This window comes from Euleptes europaea, chromosome 6 (assembly GCF_029931775.1).
Source record: "Euleptes europaea isolate rEulEur1 chromosome 6, rEulEur1.hap1, whole genome shotgun sequence".
Classification (NCBI taxonomy): domain Eukaryota; kingdom Metazoa; phylum Chordata; class Lepidosauria; order Squamata; family Sphaerodactylidae; genus Euleptes; species Euleptes europaea.
The window spans coordinates 1760667-1784658 of record NC_079317.1 but is presented as its reverse complement, the minus strand read 5'-3'; the positions used below and the strand labels follow the sequence as shown (position 1 = coordinate 1784658).

Genomic DNA, 23992 nt, shown 5'->3' with positions numbered 1-23992 from the left:
TGTGCAGGGGTTGGACTAGATGCCCCTGGTGGTCCCTTCCAGCTCTATGATTCTGTATTGCCATGTGATCCAAGTTGTTAGTCTGTTCCCTCCTCAAACTCTAACACTCCACTGCCTGAACTGAGACTATTTAAGCAGCCAATGAAGCCCCATCACAGAACAAGGCACATCTGTGGTCTTTTACTATTCTCTTTAATTCAGTGGTTCCCAACCTTTTTTTGACCAGGGACCACTAGGACTTTTTTGTTCGGTGCAGGGACCCCAAGGTTCAAAATAAAAATTCTGAGAATTTGAAAATAAACTTTAATCATAACTGTTAGTTAAACATTAAACTTAGAATAATATTTGAATATATATTTTTATAATAGAGAACTTTTAATTGAAAATATTAATTTATTATGGGTTTATAACTTTGTTTCGCGGACCTTAATTTAGTTCTCGCGGACCCCTGGGGGTCCATGGACCCCTGGTTGGGAACCAGTGCTTTAATTAAACCCTTTGGTCAGAGAAAAGTATTATTAGACAGTAGTAAGGGAGGGGAGTGCTGCATGTTAAATATTCATGTTTTAGTATACTGAAGCCAGCAATGAAATATACACACTGTTATTGAGGATAATCGGTTAATAACAAATCCAGTTAAGGTGCTTTTTGATGAATTCAGAGCAGCCTTGATACCTTTTCTGTGAACCTAGGAAGCCACCCCAAAATTTAGAAACCAGATTCATTTTTCATCCTCCAGGGCGCTGCATTGTAATGACCATTACAATCCTAACCTCTGTTCACAATTTCTCACCCTGCACACACATTTCAGAGAAAGCAATAACTTAGTAGAGGAATTTCTTCTTGTGTGAGGAAGAAGAAGGTGCTGTAACAGTAGCTGCCACCAGCTGTTTTAAAAAAAAATATTTTTTAAAAAAATCTGTTACCAAATCAGTCACGGACACCTAAACTTTCAATTGTTTAATCCATTCAAAATCCAATAAATGCCATCAATTTTAACACTGCCTGCTTCCAAGTAAGTATGCTTAGGGATTGCTGCTTTCAAACTGTTAGTAAAATGGCATACAGAAAAAGTTCACAGGAAATTAAACATTAGACATTCAAATAGAAATCACATCTTTGGGAGAATAATGAAGTTAACAGTCTGCCCCGCCCCTCCTGCAAGGAGCAGCCTCCTGTTAGGGCACGCAGTGCCAAGCTATTAGCCATAGCACTTGTTACCTAAAATGCCAATGCGTCAAGTGGCAGCTGGCCTCCACCATGGGTCAGAAGTTTCAAACTCCTTTGTACCACCATTCACGCAGCTGTCATGACACCTGACTGCCTCCCCACAGACAGATCGTCAATGCAGAATGCTCACCACGCGACAAGGAAAGCTTCAAAGACCAATTTATTGAAGAACAAGCTTCAATAATTCTCAATGACTGAAGTGGATTCTCAAATAGCAGTAAGAGGAGGAATGAGAACCCCTTTAACATACCTGGCGAATGGCACTCTAACCCACAGCTTTATGTTTCAATTAATCCGTCAGGCTTCAAGGTACCTTTTTTTTTTTTTTTTTTTGCTGCTTTCAAAACGGTGAACTTCACTTCACTCCAAACATACATTTTTGCAAGATTCAAAGCAAGCCCCAAGACAAGAATCACGGTTGCAAAAGCATGGAGAAGGAGAAAACCTTTACCAGAAAAAAGATAAGCACAGGGATTAAAGCAAGAGGTCCAGCCCTTCCTATGATCTTTCTGCCGTTCTTATACCGCTCCCGCCCAGCACCGTTCTCACTCTCTGGCAGCCAGCCGGCTAACTTACCCGGATGTAGGCAGCCCGCATTTCAGACAGTTCTTCTCCAAGTGGAACGACACATTTCTCAACCAGCCGTTCATAGGAATAAGGCTGAATATCAGGGGAATCTTCCGACCAGAGTTCGATGTGTGAAATCAACAGGTTGGAAATTACTTGCTGCACAGCCTAAGAAGACACGACAAGGTTGTCACCAACTACTTGCACTTTTTTTTAAAGGTCATCCCGTGTGTGTGTGTGCGTGTAAAGTGCCGTCAAGTCGCAGCCGACTTATGGCGACCCCTTTTTGGGGTTTTCATGGCAAGAGACTAACAGAGGTGGTTTGCCATTGCCTGCCTCTGCACAGCAACCCTGGCATTCCTTGGTGGTCTCCCATCCAAATACTAACCAGGGCTGACACTGCTTAGCTTCTGAGATCTGAAGAGATCAAGCTAGCCTGGGCCATCCAGGTCAGGGCAAAGGTCATCCTAGCACACTAAAATCAGACACCTTTGAAACTACAATAACCCCCAGTGTTTGAATAGCATTTTGATTGCTTCACTGCATTCTGCGTTGGATCCCATGAATCCATTCTGCTCAGCTGTGGAGCACCCTCTCCAGAAACACTCCCCCCCTTCCCAATCAAGTCACAGCTGCCATGGCGACCCCATGGGCTTTTCAAGACAAGAGCTGTTCAGAGGTGGTTTGCCATCACCTGCCTCTGTGCGGCAACATTGGACTTCCCTGGTGGACTCCCATCCAGGGCTGACCCTGCTCAGCTTCCGAGATTTGATGAGATCAGGCTAGCCAGCACCATTCAAGTCAAAGCAAGAGACACACAGAGGTGGTTTGCCATTGCCTGCCTCTGTGCAGCGACCCTGGACTTCCTTGGTGGTCTCCCATCCAAGTACTAACCAGGGTCGACCTTGCTTAGTTTACAAGATCTGCCAAGATCAAGCTAGCCTGGGCCATCCAGGTCAGGGCAAAAGACATTCAGAGGAGGTTTACCATGGCCTGCCTCTGTGTAGCAACCCTGGACTTCTTGGGTGGTCTCCCATCCAAATACTAACCAGGTACGACCCTGCTTAGCTTCTGAGATCTGACGAGATAAGGCCAACCTAGGCTATACCTGTCACTATCACGGAGGCACTACATAAAAACGATGCTGCCATTTCTTGTTAATTTAATTTATCGAAACATTTATACCCCCACCTTTCTTCATGGTTCAAGGCAGCTTATAATAGTAGTTAAAAACATCCCCAGCTAAAACCAAAAATTTAAATAGCCAACCCCAAATTTCCCCTCTCCCCCCCAAAAAAAGATGCCTGCCATTCAAACACCCTCAAAAGCCCTGGCAAACAGGCAGTACATGCAGCGCCTCCTGAAGACCTGCAAGGAGGGGGGCCCCCCGTACCTCTTCAGGGAGCCCCTTCCACGGAGCAGGAGCCACGACAGGAAAGGCCCTGGCTCTGGTCAGTGCTTAATGGGCCACCCTAAGTGGTGGGATAGTCAACAGATGGCTGTCTGATGACCAAAGTCCACGCACAGGGAGAGACCTTTTCTCAAAAATACCGTGGCTTGTTGTATTTTACTAATGCTGCTGGTCTTCAACTTGTAGTGTGTATGTTTAGACCAGTGGTTCCCAAACGTTTCGGGCCACTGCCCCCTTGGTCCCACAAACTCAACCCCCAGCGCCCCCTACCCTATGCTATACAAAGCATTATTCAAAATAGGGGTTTGCATGACTAACTAAAGGAGATAATAACAATAAAATTTCAAAACAGTAACAATTAATTGCACATCTATTCAAAATCAAATTAAAACTTTTTAGTTGAAATTTATTCCACAAAACTGATGAACTTGATCCACTGGTACCAGCTCTTCAAAGTCTGGAAAAAAATTGTGATAGTTTCCACCAAATTTGCCAGCATGGTGCCATAGCTCGACCTATTGTAAATTAGTGAACAACACAGATGAAGGGGCCCAGGTCTGGCGCCCCCCTGCTGCCTTCTTGCCTCTTAGTGCCCTACTAGGTAATCCCACTGCCCTCAGGGGGTGGTACTGCCCATTTTGGGAACCACTGGTTGAGAATAACTGTTAAGAGACTGCTTAATATTAACATTTATTAAAAAAAAACCTGTGACGTCTGCTTTCTTGCAGACATCCAAATACAAAATCCGTAAAGAGCACCACTCTTCTCACCGCCCGAGTGCCTTCCACAGTGGTCCCAAGGAAGGTTTGGCTGCAACGCAAATGAGGAGAAGGCAAAAGCAGAACCTACTGAAATATCCCCTTGTTGGCTGTGGGGAGCTCACAGACGAAAACCAAATGAAACAAACAATATGGGGGAAACGACAGCTACACAACTCAGACAAATAACAAGAGCAGCCCCTTCAGCAAAGGGGTTCTCTGCGTTAACGGAGCTCAGCTTACCTTGGTGTCACTGCCAGGAGTGGCACTTAGAGCCAGAATGCGGAACTGTTGGGTATATTTGCATAATTCCTTCACAACCTAAAAGGAAAAAAAATATGTGTTTCATAACTAAGTGTGGTTGTATTTTTTCCTCCGAAGTTCTATTGCACGGCATAAATCAGCAAGGCATTGACTGCACAAATATACAAGCAGCACAAATCTTAGAATCATAGAGTTGGAAGGGACCACCAGGGTCATCTAGTCCAACCCCCTGCACAATGCAGGAAATTCACAACTACCCCCCCCCCAGTGGCCCCTACTCTGTGCCCAGAAGATGGCCAAGATACCCTCCTTCTCATCATCTGCTTAAGGTCATAGAATCAGCACTGACAGATGGCCATCTAGCCTCCACTTAAAAACTTCCAGGGAAGGAGAGTTCACCACCTCCAGAGGAAGATTGTTCCACTGATGAAATGCTCTAACTGTTAGAAAATTCTTCCTAATGTTTTAATCTTGATTTAATAGATCATTCAGGAACCCAATAAAAGCTGAGTGAAACATGAATAAGAATACACGGGTTGACAAACTATGAACAACGATAGGCACATGTAAAAATGAAAATAAAAAGTCCTTGAAAAGTATGAAGCTGCCGACTACATTCATTTGTGTAGCCCAGTATTATCAGTTCCTGCATAAACTCCCCAGAATCTGAAAGAGCTTTCCATCAGCCCTGCTACCCAACGTCATTCCAGCAGAAGATACCAAGGTCTGAAGCTGGTACTTTGTTCAGGAAAGTGATTTGAATGCTGGACTTAACCTGGGTAGAGTTGGTGCCATATTGACACTTGGCCATAGAGCTTACTAGGTGACCTCGGATCAGGAACCAACTCTCAACCTAACCTCCATTACAGGGATACTGTAAGGATCAAATGAGAGGGATCACGTGCACCCTCCTGAGCTCACTGGAGCACAGGAAAGGGAATAATTGTGAACTTCATGAACACATGAAGCTGCCTTATACTGAATCAGACCCTTGGTCTGTCAAGGTCAGTATTGTCTACTCAGACCGGCAGCAGCTTTCCAGGGTCTCAGGCAGAGGTCTTTCCCATCACCTACTTGCCTGGTTCCTTTAACTGGAGATGCCGGGGATTGAACCTGGGATGTTCTGCATGCCAAGCAGATGCTCTACCCCTCCCCCTGAAAGCTACAGAGATGACACCTGGTATCCAAAGCACCATGCTCAGTTTTGACACTTAAAATACAATTAATGCCTCGTCAAAATGCAATTAGATGTGGGAGATTAAAGGCACCCAAGCACTTGATCCAGACACAATAGGTGATTGACAAAACCAAACCAACGATCATCCGCTTCACAGGCAAAGTGAAATACCTGTTTTAAAAACCACAACCAGTGTTTAGAGACTCGTTTTCTGCCACATTCGGGACTGCCAGCAACAGTCAAAATCATTTTGAAATAGCTGTGGTTTGTCCTGTGAGTGACCTGTGGCCACAGTCACAGTCACAGTCCTGGATACTGCACAGGCCCCTCAAAGAGACATTTTCTGCAATGGCCCCTGCAAACACTTTGGGCCAGAAGAAGGTGCTCTTTTTTTTCAGTCCCAGGGTGGCATTGTCTGATCCTCAGAAAGTTTGTCTTCTTCCGTGATGGGCACACCAGCAGCTGTCCAGCAAGCCATTTCTTTTGCCCCTCACTCATTTGGAGCCCAAGAGAAAGGCCACAGCACAAATGAAGACCAGAATAGCCACCATCTCCTTCAGACTGTCCGGGTTCCACCACTGATCCTTCTCCTTGCGCTTCTTCACTGATCCTTCTCCTGCCGCCTCTCACGGATGAGACACTCCTGCTCCAGCTGGTCGCCGTAGTGCTCCCGGTAGAACTTGTCGAAGATGGGCTTGTTGGGATGGTGCCGGGGGGTTGAGGTCGCCGTGAAGCTCTGGGTCCTCCTCGGAGGCGGGCTTGAAGGGGCCTCCTTGCCCGAGAGCTTGCCGGCCGTGCAGACATCCTGGCGGCTGAGGATGCCGCGGTCGTACTTCTTCCGGAGGGCCACGCTGCTCAGCACCAGGTAGGCCTCGTTGATGCGGGTGAAGAGCTTGGCCGCCTCCTCGCTGCCGGAGTTGTGGTCTGGGGGGTAAAGGAAGGACTGCTTGTAGTAGGCCGTCTTGATCTGGGTCTGTGTGGCAGTCGCTGGAACCCCCAGCAGCTCCTACAGGCCCGAGGGGGAGCCATGCCGGTCTCCGGCCACGTCCGAGCCACTCTGGCCACCTCCAGAAAGCCCGCGGAGGGCTAAGCTCCAGAGGGCCCTGGGGAAGGGAGGAGCCACCAGGCCCCCTCGGGCCATGGCCATGGGCAGCCCCGGCGGCCCCTTCAATGGCCCCCCGCTGCCCATTGAACTGTGGGCTCTCCAAGGCCCTTGAAGGAGGCAGTAAGAAGCATCAGGAAAATAGGTTGATCCTGACCCCGTTCAAGAATAGACGTTGTTCATGGAAGTTTCCCAAATGCATTCTTGTAAAACACAGCCAACTTCATGTATTACTTTTAAGTTCCATATCAACCAGCTTTCCACCTTGTGTTCATGAGACTCACAAACCCATCTGGTGGTACACAACATGTTTCTAACATGTTTCTCTTGTGTTTTTTCTTATTCTAGAAAAATGATTATAGGGCTGAAGTCAGATGAGACCCAGAAGGGGTTCAACAAGCAAATCCAGTGTGTTGTTGGTGTAACTGAAGTAGACCCACTTCACTGATTCCAGATAGTCCAAAATTTGTTAGGCTTTGCTGCTTATCATAGCCTCCGCACCACAACTTTCATGTAAACACCTGCAAGGCTAGGTGAGGGCCTGTTAGTGTGCTCAAGAGCAGCTTGCCCGGGGGTGGAGGTGGCACTCCAAAACAGCCATTTACTGAAGCACGGGCCAGGCTGAAATCAACACATAGTTAAATTGTGGAACTCCCTGCCCCAGAATGTGGCGATGGCTGCCAACTTGGAATGCCTATTATATTAGGTGCTGTGGAACACAAGCAGGACAATGCTGCTGCAGTCGTCTTGTTTGTGGGCTTCCTGGAGGCATCTGGTTGGCCACTGTGTGAATAGACTGCGGGACTTGATGGGCCTTGGCCTGATCCAGCAGGGCTTTTCTTATGTTCTTATGTAACACACAGCAACATATGCCCAAAATGCCTCCGGGACACTTTGCTTCAAACGTATCACAGATTTTTTTTGGGGGGGAAACCCATAATTTAAAGAAATAAAGAATTCAAGAGTAAAAAAAAAAAAAAGATCTCTTCAACAATACAGAAACAGAGCATAAATTCTGCACAGTTTGTAGTACCTGACAATAGGCATGATTTCCAAGTGCTTTGTGGGCCTCGTCAATAACCAGACACTTGACTCCTGCTGCAGGACACAACCCGCGGGAAAGATCGTTAATCATTATTTGAGGAGTAAGAAAGAAGACCCTCTTGCTCTGCCAGATCTCTTTCCGATCCGCAACTTGGGTACCCCCTGGAACAAAAGCAAACATCAGTGCAGCCTCCAAAAACATCTGCTTAGGTGAAATTATTGCATTAAACACTGATCTGTCCCTCCCTTTCTAGCCAAACCTTGTTTCCTAGATAAAAAGGGCCCTGGGATAGACAGCAGAAGATGACAGGTCAGATACTTATGACTTTCATTATCCATTTAAGGGTAGAAAGGCACAGATATTGGAGGTAGATCCAGCAACCATCAGTGGCTTCAAGTTCCAACACAGGGCACTTGATTTAACTACAGCCTAAGACACCGCGGATATAATTTATATCCTTTACTTTCTCCCTTAGAAGCTCCTTGATCCATTGATCTTGAGCAGTGTATAATGCTTCAGGGATATAAGGATGGAAACAAATCTTGCCACTGACAATGTAGCCTTGGGATCCCTGTTACTCAATAAAAAGGCATTACGTCAGACACATAAGCATTAGATTTATATTGGTTCTTGTAGGTTATCCGGGCTGTGTAACCGTGGTCTTGGAATTTTCTTTCCTGACGTTTCGCCAGCAACTGTGGCAGGCATCTTCAGAGTAGTAACACTGAAGGACAGTGTCTCTCAGTGTCAAGGGTGTAGGAAGAGTAATATATATTCAGAAAGGGGATGGGTTTGAGCTGAGTATTGTCCTGCAAAAGTATTGTCCTGTAAGTATCAAGATAATGTGCTAATGAGGGTATGGTATGTTAATATGGAACCATAGTATCCTGAAGTGATCTGTTAATGTGTGTAATCCAAAGCTAATCTGTATGGCTATTGTTGAATGTTGTCTTGATACTTACAGGACAATACTTTTGCAGGACAATACTCAGCTCAAACCCAACCCCTTTCTGAATATATATTACTCTTCCTACACCCTTGACACTGAGAGACACTGTCCTTCAGTGTTACTACTCTGAAGATGCCTGCCACAGTTGCTGGCGAAACGTCAGGAAAGAAAATTCCAAGACCACGGTTACACAGCCCGGATAACCTACAAGAACCAATGAACTCTGACCGTGAAAGCCTTCGACAATATTAGATTTATATGTTAAAAGGGGAGAGATATAACGTGATCGAAGTTCCTCATAAAAGCGGCATTCCAAGAGGGCATGAGCTAATGAATCAAAAGGGCCAGAAGAGCAAGGACAGGTCCTTTCTGGGTATGGTATATTCAAAATCCTGCCCTGCATAACCGTAGAGGGGTTAGCATTCAGCCTAGCTAAACAGAAGGCTCTAGAAAGACGAGGAGTTGTCAAATAATAAGTATAAGCAGGCAAACCACTAAGGTTGTAGAATTTAATTTATATCAGTAAACTCCCAACTTACCGAAGTGTTCAAGGTGGCATTACAATCAAAAATACCTATCACAGAATCAGAGTCGGAAGGGCCCATACAGGCCATCTAGTCCAACCCCCTGCTCAATGCAGGATCAGCTTAAAGCACCCCTGACAGCTACCCATCGTGATCTATCTCATATTTATTTATTATTTGTTTCTTCCTTTATATGAGAACTATCTTCCTTGGTTCTGAGGTTTACTTGCTTTCTCCTTTAGGCAACTTTTGCAGACAGAAAGGCAGACAAAAAATTAATCTAGTCAGGTGTCTTAAATCCAAGCTCGGTTTATCTCTAGACCTATTCAAATAGCATTCCAAACAAGAGCCCAGACTACCCAGAGATCGTTAGATCCTGGAAGCTAAGCAGGGTTGGCCCTGGTTAGTACTTGAATGGGAAACCAACAAGGAAGTCCAGAGTTGATACACAGAGGTAGGCAATGGCCAACCACCTCTGCTCATCTCTTGCCTTGAAAACCCTATGAGGGGTTGCCAGACGTCAGCTGGACCTTGACAGCACTTAATTATATTACATCACCAAGGTAACTGCTGTACTAAGATGGAGATGATTGCTCCGTCTCCATGCCTGCCCTCTCCACTGGGGCTTGATTTAAATGTGAAGCCAGCTGACTCACTCACCCACCCATGGAAATTGGCATTTACACAGCATATCATTGCAACTGGGCTGTGATTGGAGGAAAGCAGTGTGACCGGGAGATCCCACCAATGAGTTCCTTTACCTCACCCCACAACACCATCAGCAAAAGACAGGCTTAGTCCCAGACACATGCAGAGAAACAAGGCAGCAGAGGCCAACAATTATAAGGAAGACTGCAGCCATGTCAGTCTGCAAGTGCAGAATCCCTTCTAAATGCTCCCCCTGTTAAAGATAGCCTGCAAATAGAAAAGCTGGACCAGCAGGCAAAGAGAGGGAAGAAGTCATCCCCCTGCCACACGTGCACCTGTGCTAGGGTTAAGAACATCAGAAGAGCCCTGCTGGATCAGGCCAGTGGTCCATCAAGTCCAGCATCCTCTCTTATACAGCGGCCAGTCAGCTGACACTGAGAGCCAACAAACTGGACAGAGGCCAGCGGTGGCATAGAAGGTCATAGAATAGAATCATAGAGTTGGAAGGGACCACCAGGGTCATCTAGTCCAACCCCCTGCACAATGAGGGAAACTCACAACTACCTCCCCCGCAACACCCCCAGTGATCAGAAGTTTGTTTGCTACTCTGGATATGAGGACTTCCTTCAGGCACCATGGCTAGTAGCCATTAATGGACCTCACCTCTGTCTACACTCACAGCCATCACTTCCTCCCCTGGCAGGGAATTCCACAATTTAATTATCACGTGTGCCCTGACCTGGAGGGCCCAGGCTAGCATGGCCCTGTCAGATTGTGGAAGCTAAGCAAGGTCAGTCCCGGTTAGAACTCGTATGGGGGACCACCAAGGAATACACAGAGGTCCCTTTAGCTGGAGATGCCACTGGGGATTGAACCTGGGGCCTTCCACATGCCAAGCAGAGGCTCTACCATTGAGCCACAGTGTACAAGTGAATTAAACAAATAACCAAGCAAACAAATAAACAGCTGTAACTCCAAATGCATGCTAGATTCGAGTCCAGCAGCACCTTAGAGAGGAACAAGGTTTTCAGAGTATGAGCATTTGAGAGTCAAGCTCCTCTCGTGTATCTGACAAAGGGAACTTTGACTCTTGAAGGCGGGCGTATACCCCCCCCAAACAAAAATCTTGTTGGTCTCTAAGTTCCTCCTGGATTAGGTGTTCTACTGCTGAGCAGCATGGTCACCCTCTGAAACTATCTAAATTCCTGTATTGACTTTTACTAGTGGCATAAGCAGTTTTGGGGAGAGGAAGGAAGGGGGAAAGTGCAGAAGAGAGCATTTGGGGTCCTTATGGGGCATGCTTTGACATGCATGTGGCCTAAGGTAAGGATATCTTTGTCCCCCTCTTCTGGAGACCAATCATTTCTCCAAATGATGATCAGGGGCCTGGAGACCAAGAAGCCCTACGAGGAAAGGCTGAGGGACTTGGGAATGTTCAGTCTGGAGAAGAGGAGATTGGGGGGGGGGGGGGACATGATTGCTCCCTTTAAGTACGTGAAGGGCTGTTACTTAGAGGAGGGCAGGGAGCTGCTCCTGTTGGCAGCAGAGGAGAGGGCTCGCAACAATGGGTATAAATTACTATCTGAATTCCTGTATTGACTTTTACTAGTGGCATAAGCAGTAAGCATGGAGAAGGAGAGCTCCTTTACCAGAAAAAAGATAAGTACAGGGATTAAAGCAAGAGGGTCCTTATGGGGCATGCTTTGACATGCATGTGGACTAAGGGGATTGCACCTGGGACCTTCCGCATGGCAAGCAGATGCTCTGCCACTGAGCCACGGCCCCTCTTTTCTACAGATTCCTATCGACAGGTTGCGAGTTGTGGGGGGGGGGAAGGGGGGAGAGACCTGGGAGCCCCGTGCACGTGTGAACGCGGGCGGGGTCCGGGCCAGCACCCACCGGTCATGCGGGCCATGTGCGCCTGGGGGATGCCGGCGAGGCGCGCGCAGGCGTCCCTCTGCTGGGCCACGAGGGGCTTGGTGGGGGCCAGGAAGACGGCGCGGCCGGCGGGGAACCAGCGGTGGAAGTTGCGGAGCACCACGGCCGCCACCAGCGTCTTGCCCAGCCCGGTGGGCAGGCACAGCAGCGTGTTGGACTCCAGCGCCGCCCGCGCCGCCTGCACCTGGTAGCCCCGCTCCTCCACGCCGCGGCCCCACGGGAATAGCCACAGCCCGCCCGCGGGGCCCCCCACGAAGCCCCCCGCCAGGGGCCCCCCGCCGACGCCGACGCCCTCGCCCCCCGACGCCGCCGCCGCCTCGGCCTCCAGCGCCGCCCGCAGCAGCGCCTCGTCGTCGTCGCCATCGCCGTCCCCCCGCCGGCTGCCCGAGGGCGCCGGCCGGCCGCCCCACGCCTGGAACAGCGTCGCCTGCCGGGAGGCCCCCGACGGCCGCATCGCCCTCACGGCAGCCCCGCCGCGGCCATTGAAATCCGCGCCATCACGCCGCGCCGCGCCCCGATTGGCTCGCCGCCCTCGAGCCGTCACGCCCGCGCACGCTCCCCGCCAATGGCGGCCTCTCCACTGCGCCGCCGAGCGCCCCGATTGGCTCGCCGCCCTCGAGGCGTCACGCGCACGCGCGCTCCCCGCCAATGGCGGCCTCTGCACTGCGCCGCCGAGCGCCCGGATTGGCTCGCCGCCCTCGTTCCGTCACGCGCACGCGCGCTCCCCTCCAACGGCGGCCTCTCCAGCGGCGCCGCCGAGCGCCCGGATTGGCTCGCCGCCCTCGATCCGTCACGCGCACGCGCGCTCCCCGCCAACGGCGGCCTCTCCAGCGGCACCGCCGAGCGCCCGGATTGGCTCGCCGGAGGCAGGACCCGCACACCCGTCCCAGCAGCTCATACAGAGCCGCAGCCGTCAGTACTACATTTCCCAGAGTCCCTCGGATTCCGGGAGGAGGGCGTCTGCGGTACGGCTCAGTCATTGGTCCTCTTTTATTGTTGTTGTTGTAAAAAGGATACAGAAAGGAAACATGGGGAAAGGGAAATAAAATATAACGTGTTACATCTTCTGAGCCTTGGCATAATTTATGTTTAAAAAGGAAGGGGAAAGTATTATCCTCTTTTTACTGTCACGTGCACATCCCTCCGAGCCCTCCCCCGGGCGCTCAGACAGCGCCGAGCCCATGAAGACTACAATTCCCAGAATGCTTTGCGGGCCTTGGCAAAGCTTAGTCGTTGGAGCCCTTTCACTGTTTATGGCGTCAGTATTTAAACGCGCCTTCGGTATAAAGAAGGCACCTTTTTTTTTCTTATTTTTGCACAAAAGTAAATACCTTTTTATAGCGGTAGGAATAGCGAATTGAATCACTAAAGGAAGCCACAGTCCTCAATTTGCAAGACCTGAGCAAGGCTGTCAAAGATTGGACATTTTGGAGGACTTTCATTCATAGGGTCGCCGTGAGTCGGAAGTGACGACGGCACTTCACTCTCACTCACTCACACACACGAATAGCGAGGCCACGTTACCCAGCATGCACCGGGCGCCTCTTCCGGCCGCTGGGGCGTCGCCTCGGGGAGCCTGCGAACAACTGCTAACGGCAGGGACTACGCTACCCAGCATGCCCCGCGGGACTCAGGCGAGGGTTCGCTGTGGAAGGGAGCGCGCAGGGGGTGCTGGGGGATGTAGGGCGGTGGTGGTGAGGGAGGGAGAGCCGTGAGGGAAACTTGAAACCCGGCCGCCCCCTTCCTCCCTCCCTCCCTCCCTCCCTCCCTCCCTTCCATGGCGGACCCCGCGCGCCCCTGGAGCCCCGAGGAGCTGCGGAGCGAGGCGCTGCCCAAGAAGGAGATCGTCCGCTTCCTGCAGGAGCAGGCGGCCCACGGGGTGCGGAGGGCGGGGCGCGAAACGCGGGCTCCCAGAAGGGTGCCCATACTCTGTGGTAGACCATAGAGTTTGCCCTGCTGTTTCCCCTGCAGGGGAGCCGATCTCTGTCGCCGGGAGGCCAGCTGACCTCCAGGCGACAGAGATCATTTCCCCCTACAGGTAGGGTTGCCAACCTCCAGGCACTAGCGGGAGGTCTCCTACTATTAAAAGTGATCTCCAGCCGAGAGAGATCAGTTCCCCTGGAGAAAAATGGCCGCTCTGGCCATTGGACTCTATGGCGTTGAAGTCCCTCCCCTCCCCAAACCCCGCCCTCCTCAGGCTCCGCCCCCAAAAACCTCCCGCCGGTGGGGAAGAGGGACCCTGGCAACCCTAAGGTGGTGGCTGGCCATCTCCCGCTATTGCAACGGACCTCCAGCCACTAGAGATCGGATCCCCTGCAGGGGAAACAGTAGCTTTGCAGGATAAACTCTATGGTATACCATAGATTCCAGGTGCAATCCCTTCCCCGAATTCCCTGCCCCCTCCACAAGCGCCCGCCCCCAAAACTCCAGGGATTTCCCAGACCAGAGTTGGCAACCCTATCAGGGGTTCCCTATAACTTCCCTTGAGGTGCGTTTCTTTTCCTCCTCGGTCTCCCCTTCTTCTCCCGCCTTGGACAGAGAGGTAGGGTTGCCAACCTCCAAGTACTAATAATAACAACAGCACGAAGGCTCCTTATGTATATTTCAATTTACTATGAAATAATATTATTTAAATAAATATCAAAAATATTAACAATTGCGTCCAAGAACTTATATTTGTCTAATCATCAAATGTAACAAAAGCAGGAATGGGAAAGTCCAGGTAGTAGCTGGGGATCTCCTGCTATTACAACTGATCTCCAGCCGACAGCAATCAGTTCCCCTGGAGAAAATGGCCGCTTTGGCCATTGGACTCTATGGCAGTGAAGTCCCTCCCCAAACCCCGCCCTCCTCAGGCTCCACCCCCCAAAACCCCTCGCTGGTGGGGACAAGGGACCTGGCAACCCTAGCAATTGGACTCTATGGCATTGAAGTCCCTCCCCTCCCCAAACCCCACCCTCCTCAGGCTCCACCCCCCAAAACCCCTCGCTGGTGGGGACAAGGGACCTGGCAACCCTAGCAATTGGACTCTATGGCATTGAAGTCCCTCCCCTCCCCAAACCCCACCCTCCTCAGGCTCCACCCCCCAAAACCCCTCGCCGGTGGGGACAAGGGACCTGGCAACCCTAGCAATTGGACTCTATGGCATTGAAGTCCCTCCCCTCCCCAAACCCCACCCTCCTCAGGCTCCACCCCCAAAACCCCTCGCTGGTGGGGACAAGGGACCTGGCAACCCTAGCAATTGGACTCTATGGCATTGAAGTCCCTCCCCTCCCCAAACCCCACCCTCCTCAGGCTCCACCCCAAAAACCTCCTGCCGATGGCGAAGAAGCAACCCTACTCCTTGGTCTCACCTACTTCTTCTCCCTCTCGCCATGCTGACATGGAGGGAGCAGGCCAAAGCTTCCTTATTGAATCCGATTCCCATTTTTATGCACCTGTGGACAAAATGGACTTTGTCTCTCCCCGCCCTGGATCGTGACCAAAGGTTAAGACCGGAGTTTGTGCAGAGGAAGCAAACGCGGGTTAGCCCGGGCATCTGCACGCATTCAGACATGACTGTGGTTCTGGGATTCCCAAACTCAAAGGTCTTGAGCATGGGGTAGGGGCAGGGTAGGGTTGCCAACCTCCACGTACTAGCTGGAGATCTCCTGCTATTACATCTGATCTCCGGTTGATGGAGATCAGATCTCCGGTTGATGGAGATCAGTTCACCGGGAGAAATCGGCCATTGGACCCTATGGCATTGAAGTCCCTCCCCTCCCCAAACCCCGCCCTCCTCAGGCTCTGCCCCCAAAACCTCCCACCAGTAGTGAAGAGAGACAACCTTGGGGCAGAGAGAGGGGCACGCCTGCGCAGGAGGCGATTGCCTCTGTGGTCCTTACAGGCAAGCAGAGGTTTGTCGCAATGTGTGGATGCACCCGCTGCCCTGCATCTCCAGATGGCTTTGCAGAAAAAGGGAATGGCTTTCTTTCTTTCGGAAGGGCGTTGACCTAGCTCTCCGGATTTTTCTTTTAGTTCCTTGCAGAGCACAAGTTACTCGGGCAGATTAAAAATGTAGCCAAGACTGCCAGCAAGGATCAGCTAATTGCAGCGTACAACCAGCTCTTTGAAACAAAGGTGAGGCCAGCTTTGCGACACTACTGGCATGTTTGCTGTATTGTATTGCAGGGGTACCCAACGTCGTGCCTGTGGCCACCTTGGCACCCGCCAACACCCTTCTTGGTGCCCACCAAGGGTTCTTAGAAAGTGGGTGGGGCCAGGTGGGGGTGTTGCCCAGCAAGGCTTCTGATTGGCCACTGGAGAGATGATTGGGTGTGCAGATTTTTTAAACCGTTGCTTTGACAGCAGCTGCCACCACAGCACAAGGATCATCACTGTGCCACTAAAGGGAAGCTGTGGCAGCCGTTTCGTGGCTGGCTCTGCCATCTGCAACAGCCATTTTGTGGCTGCTGCCACCAGCCTGTGTCAGAATTCCAACAGTGCCTGGAGGCTCCAAAAGGTCGGGGACCCCTGTTCTGTTGCTTCAGCGGTTCCCAAACTGTGCTCCACAGAGCACAAAATATCTCCTAGTGCTCCGTGAAGAGACTGGAAAGAAAAATACTACTGTCGTTCAATTTAGCATATAGGTGCTAGGTGAAAATTAGTGCTCCTTGACGAATTTCTCTCCTGAAAAGTGTTCCATGACTCAAAAAGTGTGACATGCATGCTTAACCAGGCTGTGGCATTCTGTGCTATCTGGAGGTTCAGAGCTGGCTGTCTCACTGATCTCTGTTTTCTTTGTAGAGCTTTAAGGGCACCGAGAGTGCAGAGCACGTGACGGAGCAGTTAAAAAATGTCACGATCGATGAAGACAAGCCCAAAGAAACAAAGCCTGAGGAAGTGGTTTGTGAGGTAGGTCGGTCTCTTGTCAAGGTTTGTGGTCTTCGGGCAGTGGGGGGCTGGAAGCGCCGCTGGGGTAAGAATGGGTCAACCGATGGGGCTACATCAGAATCTCCCACTGTGTAAAATGTTCATGGAAGTTCCAGTTCCAATCAGGCATTCTCGATGCCGGCGCATTCCTGAGGATGTTAATTTTCACACAGTTAGAGCAGTTCCTCAGTGGAACAGGCTTCCTCGGGAGGTGGTAAGCGCTCCTTCCCTGGAGGTTTTTAAGCAGAGGCTAGATGGCCATCTGTCAGCAATGCTGATTCTATGACCTTAGGCAGATGATGAGAGGGAGGGCATCTTGGCCATCTTCTGGGTGTGGAGTAGGGGTCGCTGGGTGTGTGTGTGGGGGAGGAAGTAGTGAATTTCCTGCATTATGCAGGGGCTTGAACTTGATGACTGGTGGTCCCTTCTTACTCTATGGTTCTATGTGGAGAAAGCTTCGAATGTCTGAACTTGGTCTGGCTTTATTTATTTAGAAAATGGATGTGCTGTCTCTCTAGAGAGGTTCTTGAGGCAGCTTCCAACTCAGTCAAAATTAGCTCCTCCTGCGATTGCTGATACGTTAACAGTTGCAAAAATGATTATAGCTTAAAACCTGGCACACTGGCAAAAGTCTTTCAATCAAGAAATTGATTTTAAAAGGTTATGGGAAATTGGCCAAATTAACAGGGTAGGTGTGTTTTATGTATGTATGCATTTACTGATTGATTGATTTATAGGTGCCCTTTCCAAGCTCAGAGCAGCTAACATCACTAAAAACAATTGAAAAGCTTTCATATAATTACACAGAATACCTATTAAACCCAGGCACCTTGACGTTATCACAAACACTAATGCTCTAGCAGAAGAATAAGACAACAGCACAACAACTACATCTAGGTAGAACTGCGGGGGGAGGGATGGAGGGCTTTGCAGACTGCTGCAGAGGGATGAGATTTGGACATTTGCTTTTGTGAACAGTGCTGTGCCAGCGTAGCTGAGAAAGGTGAGAGGAGGACGGTGACCATTGTGTTTCTTCTCTCTTCCTAATTCAGGGCCCCCCCAAATATACAAAGTCTATTCTGAAAAGGGGGGACAAAGTCAACTTCCCCAAAAAGGGTGATGTCGTTCACTGCTGGTACACAGGGAAACTGGAAGATGGAACGGTCTTTGACACGAACATTCAGCCGAGTGAGTGTTTGAAGCCTGCCTCCTGTGTTGTTGTGAGCGGAGGCGCTGAGGCTGCTGGAATGGGAAAGGCTCGCGTGGACTTGAGTCAAGGTGCCTGGCGCTGGGAAGGCCTCCTGTGCAGGCTGTTGGACGGTTAATGGGAGCTGCGCAAGGCTGCGCATCTCCTGATGCATGGCTTAATGGCCACACAGAGCAGTCCCAATTGGTGTTGTGCCCTTGAGAATCCGCTCGGCCCAAATGCCTCGTTTTGCACTATGGTGAGCCTAACAAAATTGGTATACTAAGCTCGCTCGGTGAGTAAGACCTCGTCTTACAAAGCAGTTAACTCCTTTACAGAAGAAGAAGAATTAGTTTTTATATGCCGACTTTCTCTACCACTTAAGGAAGAATCAAACTGGCTTACAATTACCTTCCCCTCCCCTCCCCACAACAGACACCCTGGGAGGTAGGTGGGGCTGAGAGAGCTCTAAGAGAGCTGTGACTAGCATAAGGTCACCCAGCTGGCTTTGTGTGTAGGAGTAGGGAAACAAATCCAGTTCACCAGATTAGCCTCTGCCGCTCCCGTGGAGGAGTGGGGAATCGAACCCGGATCTCCAGATCAGACTTCACCTTCCCTTCCTCTCCCCACAACAGACACCCTGTGAGGTAGATGGAGCTGAGATCTGTGACTAGCCCAAGGTCACCCAGCCGACTTCATGAGGAGGAGTGGGGAATCAAACCCGGTTCTCCAGATTAAAGTCCACCGTTCCAAGCCTCCGCTCTTAACCATTACACCACACATGCATTTATTCATATGCAACATTTTTGTCATAGCTTCAATAAAATTATGAGAACGTTTAAAGAGATGATTAAGTTTTATAGTAGCAATATCTAAAGATATGAAAGCACAGGGGGGAAAACCTTAATGTTTTTAGGATGGTGATGGTTTCAACCCTGCTTTTTTTCGAAGGACATTTTTTTCTTACTGAAAATTTGGCATCTTTTGGAACACACAAACCCCTCATAAGCCAGTGTGGTGTAGTGGTTAAGAGCGGTGGCTTGGGGCAGTGGACTCTGATCTGGTTTGATTCCCCACTCCTCCACATGAGCAGCGGAGGCTAATCTGGTGAACTGGGTTGGTTTCCCCACTCCTCCACACGAAGCCAGCTGGGTGACCTTGGGCTAGTCGCAGCTCTCTTAGAGCTCTCTCAGCCTTTCCTTCCTCACAGGGTGTCTTGTTGCGGGGAGGGGAAGAGAGGGCAATTGTAAGGCAGTTTGAGTCTCCCTTAAGTGGTAGCAAAAGTCGGCATATAAAAACAAACTATAATAATAATAATCTAGTGCAAGACCCATTGAGATGAATGGGATTTGTGTAGCAGCTCCCTTGAATTTCAGCCAGTTTTGCCCCAGAGGTGGTGGTCAGTATCACCAAACTGATTAAGAACATATAATGAGGATTTCTCTTGAAACCATCTTTGTAGAAGCCAAGTCCAGCAAATGGAATTGCTCAGTGCTGGAGGCCGGGCCTTGACACAGGAATTGCTGCCTGTTCCTGAGGTGGCCCCAACCTCCTAGTGAATTTCCAATTTGACCGACCTTGAGTCAGAGACCTGGAGGCAGGAACCAGTAGAGCACCAAGGAGTTTCGATGCCTTCATTCAGACAAGCTCAAGAGCAAACTTTTTTTTTTCAGGTTCCAAGAAAAAGAAAGCATCGAAGCCGCTGAGCTTTAAAGTCGGTGTTGGAAAAGTGATCCGAGGCGTGAGTATGCTGCGGGGCAGGTGCAGCCAGGGCGGGCCTGTCAGTCTCTCAGCTGTTTCCCTCGTTGGCAGGGCCTTTTCCCAGGCAGCCGTTGAGCCCCGTGCCTTTTCTTTCCTCTCTGGTGAGGTCTCTTGTCACACCAGCCAGACTGGGCTGCATTTCACTTTGCTGTGTGCTGCTGTGCTGACACCAGAGCCAAAGGGGACGGATTGGTGCCTGCACACCAAGGCAGGGTGTTACGGAGACACATTCGGCAGATGAGCTTGGGGTGAAGCGTCTTGCTGGACAGCCTCTCTGTCGACGTTCAGCGCTCTGGTTTTATTCCATGTTTTTATTTAGTAGAAAAGAGCAAGAGTCCAGCAGCACCTTAAAGACTAACAAAATTTCTGGCAGGGTAGAAGCTTTCATGAGCCATAGCTCACTTCTTCAGATACTTATTCTTCAGGTGTTTTTATTCAGTTATTTATTTAGCACATAGTGGGAAGAGAGTGGGGACATCAGAAGGCTGGTCGCCGGCTGGCCAGCCGGGCTCATCCCCACCCGCTCTCTTCGGGCGGAGAAGAGAGCAGCGACCTTCTGTGTATAAGATGACCCCCAATTTTGCATTGAGCAAGCGGTTCGACTAGACGGCCTGTCTGGCCCTTTCCAACTCTACGATTCTGCGACCTGGCATTCAGAGGCACTCTGAATCACAAGCGTTTTGCAGTAATGCTGCTTTCCACCTGTCATTGGACATGTTGCTGTAGCAAATAATTCACCATGAGATTTTCTTGTTTGGGCAAAGCCAATCCAGTTGCAAATATTCTGTTTGCAATATTGAATTGCACTGGGCTGGTGCCCATATTCAATTACATGCAGCCACCACTGGAACCTCCCAGTGGGCCATTTCAACTTGGTTCCAGTGTGGTGTAGTGGTTAAGAGCGATGGTTGGAGAGGTGGAGTCTGATGTGGAGAATCGGGTTCGATTCCCCACTCCTCCACATGAGCGGCAGAGGCTGAAGCCAGCTGGGTGACCTTGGACTAGTCACAGCTCTCTTAGAGCGCTCTCTGTCCCACCTACCTCACAGGGTGTCTGTTGTGGGGAGGGGAAGGCGATTGTAAGCCGGTTTGATTCTTCCTTAATTGGTAGAGAAAGTCAGCCTATAAAAACCAACTCTTCTTCTTCCTCCTCTGTATGGTGAGCAGTTTTTTAAAAGGGGGAAGCAGGACTCTAGCGCCACCTTCAAGACATGTATTTTTTATTATTATTATTCCAGCACGCCTTTGTTTTCTGTGAGAGGGGCTGGGGGCTCTAGTTCATGGAAGCTTGTGCAAGAATAAAAAAAAGGCTGGGTGCCAACAGACTCCTACTTGGGTTTGCTGCAGCAGATGAGCAGGGGCAGCCGCTCTGGAGTCATATACTGGCGCTTACAACCCACTGTGGCCGTGGGTGGCCAATCCTGATCAGGGCAAAGGTCTCGACCTGCCTGTGGTAGGTGCCCAGCCCTGGCAAAGCGCTGGCGGGAAGTTTCTTTCACAGTTAAGAGTCGTAGGAGGCCCTCTTTGGCAGACAGCCCTCCTGCCTGGGGGTCCTGCCCTGATATCCAGCTGTCTTTGTGGTTTTTCCCCCCACAGTGGGACGAGGCTCTGCTGACCATGAGCAAAGGGGAAAAGGCTCACCTGGAGATCGAACCCGAATGGGCTTATGGGAAGAAAGGACAACCTGATGCCAAGTATCCTTACGGCACACATTGCTGGCCTGCGTGCAATTCTGGTCTGGTCCAAAATGCAGTTTGGAAATGCTCAACCCCCTGACTGATCTTGAAAGGGTGGGCGGGGTTGCATCAGTGTTTGGCTCTCGTGGCCCTTTCTTACATGCCTAGGGTAATGTTGATCTGACCGTAGCAACTAAAAGTCAAATTGACCAGGACGTTCTTAGCTACTTAGGTGTATACAGAGAACCAAAAAAAGGGGGGGAGAGGGGCTGTGGTTTGGGTCCCAGGTTCAATCCCTCACATCTCCAGTTAAAAGGACCAGGCAGTAGGTGATGTGAAAGACCTTTCTCTGCCTGAGACCCCGGAGAGCTGCTGCCAGTCTGAGTAGGCAAGACCGTCCTTGATGAACTGAGGCTCTGATTTAGTAGAAGTCCGCTCCATTTGGGTTCATAAGACCTTGGGTCCAAAGAGGTGGGGGCCAGGGGTGAGAGAAATGATGCCATCGATGCAGACAGAAAATTCCTTAACTTCCACCCTCCAGGATTCCACCAAATGCAAATCTTTTTTTTGAAGTTGAATTGGTGGATATTGAATGATGGGATTTCCCCCCCCCCCTCCGACTATGACTGGACAGCTGTGACCTGTTGAGTCCAGGAGAATACTACTGTGGCCTTGAAAATCCCCCCACCCACCCGGGTGCTATAGAGCATCTGCTGATCTGAAGACTTCCTTGAGGGTGGGGGGGGGGGGTGTTCTGCATTTTGTTGCTGCTCTTTTAGTGAATGTCATACCACAGAATGTCATAAACAGTCTCCCGTCCAGGAAGGACTTGCTCCTGGTGTAATGTTGTTCGTGAGATCGCGCGCGGGGGGGGTGTCCTTGCAAGTGCCTTGAACTTTATTTAAATGGAGTGATAGAAGAAAAATTGAAGTTTCTGTGGAATGGGAGGGGGGTCCCCAATCTTTTTGAGCCTGTGGGCACCTTTGGAATTTGGAGAGGTTGCCACAAGAGGTGGAGCCAAACACATGATCACATGAGTGGCCTGGAGACCAAGTCCTGTGAGGAAAGGTTGAAGGAGCTGGGTATATTTAGCCTGGAGAGGGGATATGATAACCATCTTCAAGTGCTTGAAGGGCTGTCGTATAGAGGAGGGTGCTGAGTTGTTTTCTGTTGCTCAAGAAGGTCGGACCAGAACCAACGGGTTAAAATTAAATCAAAAGTTTCCCTCTAGACATTAGGAAGAATTTTCTAACAGTTAGAGTGGTTCCTCAGTGGAACAGGCTTCCTCGGGAGATGGTGGGCTCTCCTTCCCTGGAGGGAGGTTTTTAAGAAGAGGCTAGATCAGGGGTGTCAAATATGCAGCCCACAGGCCGGATCCAGCTCCTGGAGGACTTTTATCTGGCCGACGGAGCTGAGGCACCTAGTCTCCCTTTCCCCCAGCCTTTTCTGGGCTTCCCGTGGCCAGGGAGGGAGTGGGGAAGGCTTTTGCCTGGTCACACAGGGCCGCGTGTGTGGGGGAGGCTTTTCTCTTCCTCTTTTTCTTTCTCTCCCTCTCTTTCTCTCTTTCTGTTTCCCTCCTTCCTTTTCTTTCTCTCCCTCCCTCCTGTTCTTTATTTATGTCATATCCGGCTGTCCTAACAAATGAGTTCGACACCCTGGGCTAGACGGCCATCTGTCAGCAATGCTGATTCTAAGACCTTAGGCAGATCATGAGAGGGAGGGCATCCTGGCCATGGAGTAGGGGTCATTGGGGGTGTGGGGGGGGGAGGTAGTTGTGAATTTCCTGCATTGTGCAGGGGGTTGGACTAGATGACCCTGGTTGTCCCTTCCAACTCTTGTTTCTTTCTCCCTGCTTTGCAAAAGGGGAAAAGAGGAAAGCTCTGTGGAGAAGGGGGGCTGAGACTACAAGCTTGGATGCCAAGGAGACCTCATCCTACGGTGGTGGTGGCGGCTGCTGCTATTACATCTGTGGAAACCCAGTAATGCACCCTGCCTCTCAAAGGCTCCACCCATTTCCTGGGAAACTCAGTGGGTATCAGGGAGCCGAGGCACCCCAACCAGGGAATCCTGGGTGCAAAAGGACCCGAAAACGTCCTGAACTTCCACTGAAAGTTGTGGTAGGCAGCCTTCTACCGTCAGCCTTTCTTTGCAGGGCTGGGTTGTTGGGAAAGGGGGCTTAGTTAAATTGTGGAACTCCCTGCCCTAGGATGTGGTGATGGCCGCCAACTCGGAAGGCTTTAAGAGGGGAGTAAACATGTTCATGGAGGAAAGGGGTATCCATGGCTACTAGTCAAAAGGGATACTAGTCATGATGCATCCCTATTCTCTCCAGGATCGGAGGAGCATGTCTATTATATTAGGTGCTCTGGAACACAGGCAAGATAATGCTGCTGCATTCGCCATGTTTGGGGGCTTCCTGGAGGCAGCTGATTGGCCACTATGTGAACAGACTGCTGGACTTGATGGGCCTTGGTCTGATCCAGTGGGGCGGCTTTCTACAGCTGAGGAGTGCAGGTCATTCCTTTGTGTAGACACTGATGTTCATTGTGTGTAATGAGGGTCCTTCTCCCCATTCCCTGCCCTTTTCTGCTAGTGGGGGGAGTAGGTTCAACCAACTCCACCCCTACTGGAGCCAAGCTATGAGGTCAGCCTGTCCCCCTCCCCAATCTTTAAGCTTTGCTAGTGGCCGAACTGGGGAAGCCCTTCCTTCCCTGAAAGGCAGCTGGAGAAGTGGTGTTGGACAAAGACAGGGAAAGAAAACAGGAACGGAAAGGCGTATGGAGGGGTTCGTTCAGAAAGCGGCTTCTCATTAGGGGTAGGAATGATAATCCAGAGAGGCTGAAGTT

At 50.2% G+C, this 23992-nt stretch overlaps 2 protein-coding genes and 1 pseudogene across 2 annotated transcripts in view; 1 reads left to right on the top strand and 2 right to left on the bottom strand.

The window, feature by feature from the left end:
* Window positions 1-12067, bottom strand: part of FANCM (FA complementation group M) — a 70841-nt gene extending 58774 nt beyond the window's left edge. The window contains exons 1-4 of the mRNA XM_056851080.1: window positions 11575-12067; window positions 7543-7715; window positions 4210-4287; window positions 1807-1965 (exon numbers count right to left, since the gene is read on the bottom strand). Of these exons, the coding sequence (XP_056707058.1) occupies window positions 1807-1965; window positions 4210-4287; window positions 7543-7715; window positions 11575-12067 (903 nt within the window). The remainder of the gene's footprint in view (window positions 1-1806; window positions 1966-4209; window positions 4288-7542; window positions 7716-11574) is intronic.
* LOC130479298 (dnaJ homolog subfamily C member 30, mitochondrial-like) lies at window positions 5902-6554 on the bottom strand (annotated as a pseudogene).
* Window positions 12068-12178: 111 nt separating the features above from the next.
* Window positions 12179-21246, top strand: FKBP3 (FKBP prolyl isomerase 3). The gene is made up of 7 exons (XM_056851079.1): window positions 12179-12578; window positions 13386-13492; window positions 15631-15732; window positions 16399-16506; window positions 17577-17712; window positions 19384-19451; window positions 21067-21246. Exons 1-7 carry the CDS (start codon window positions 12179-12181, stop codon window positions 21244-21246), a joined length of 1101 nt encoding a protein of 366 aa, XP_056707057.1.
* The last annotated feature ends 2746 nt before the right edge of the window (window positions 21247-23992 follow it).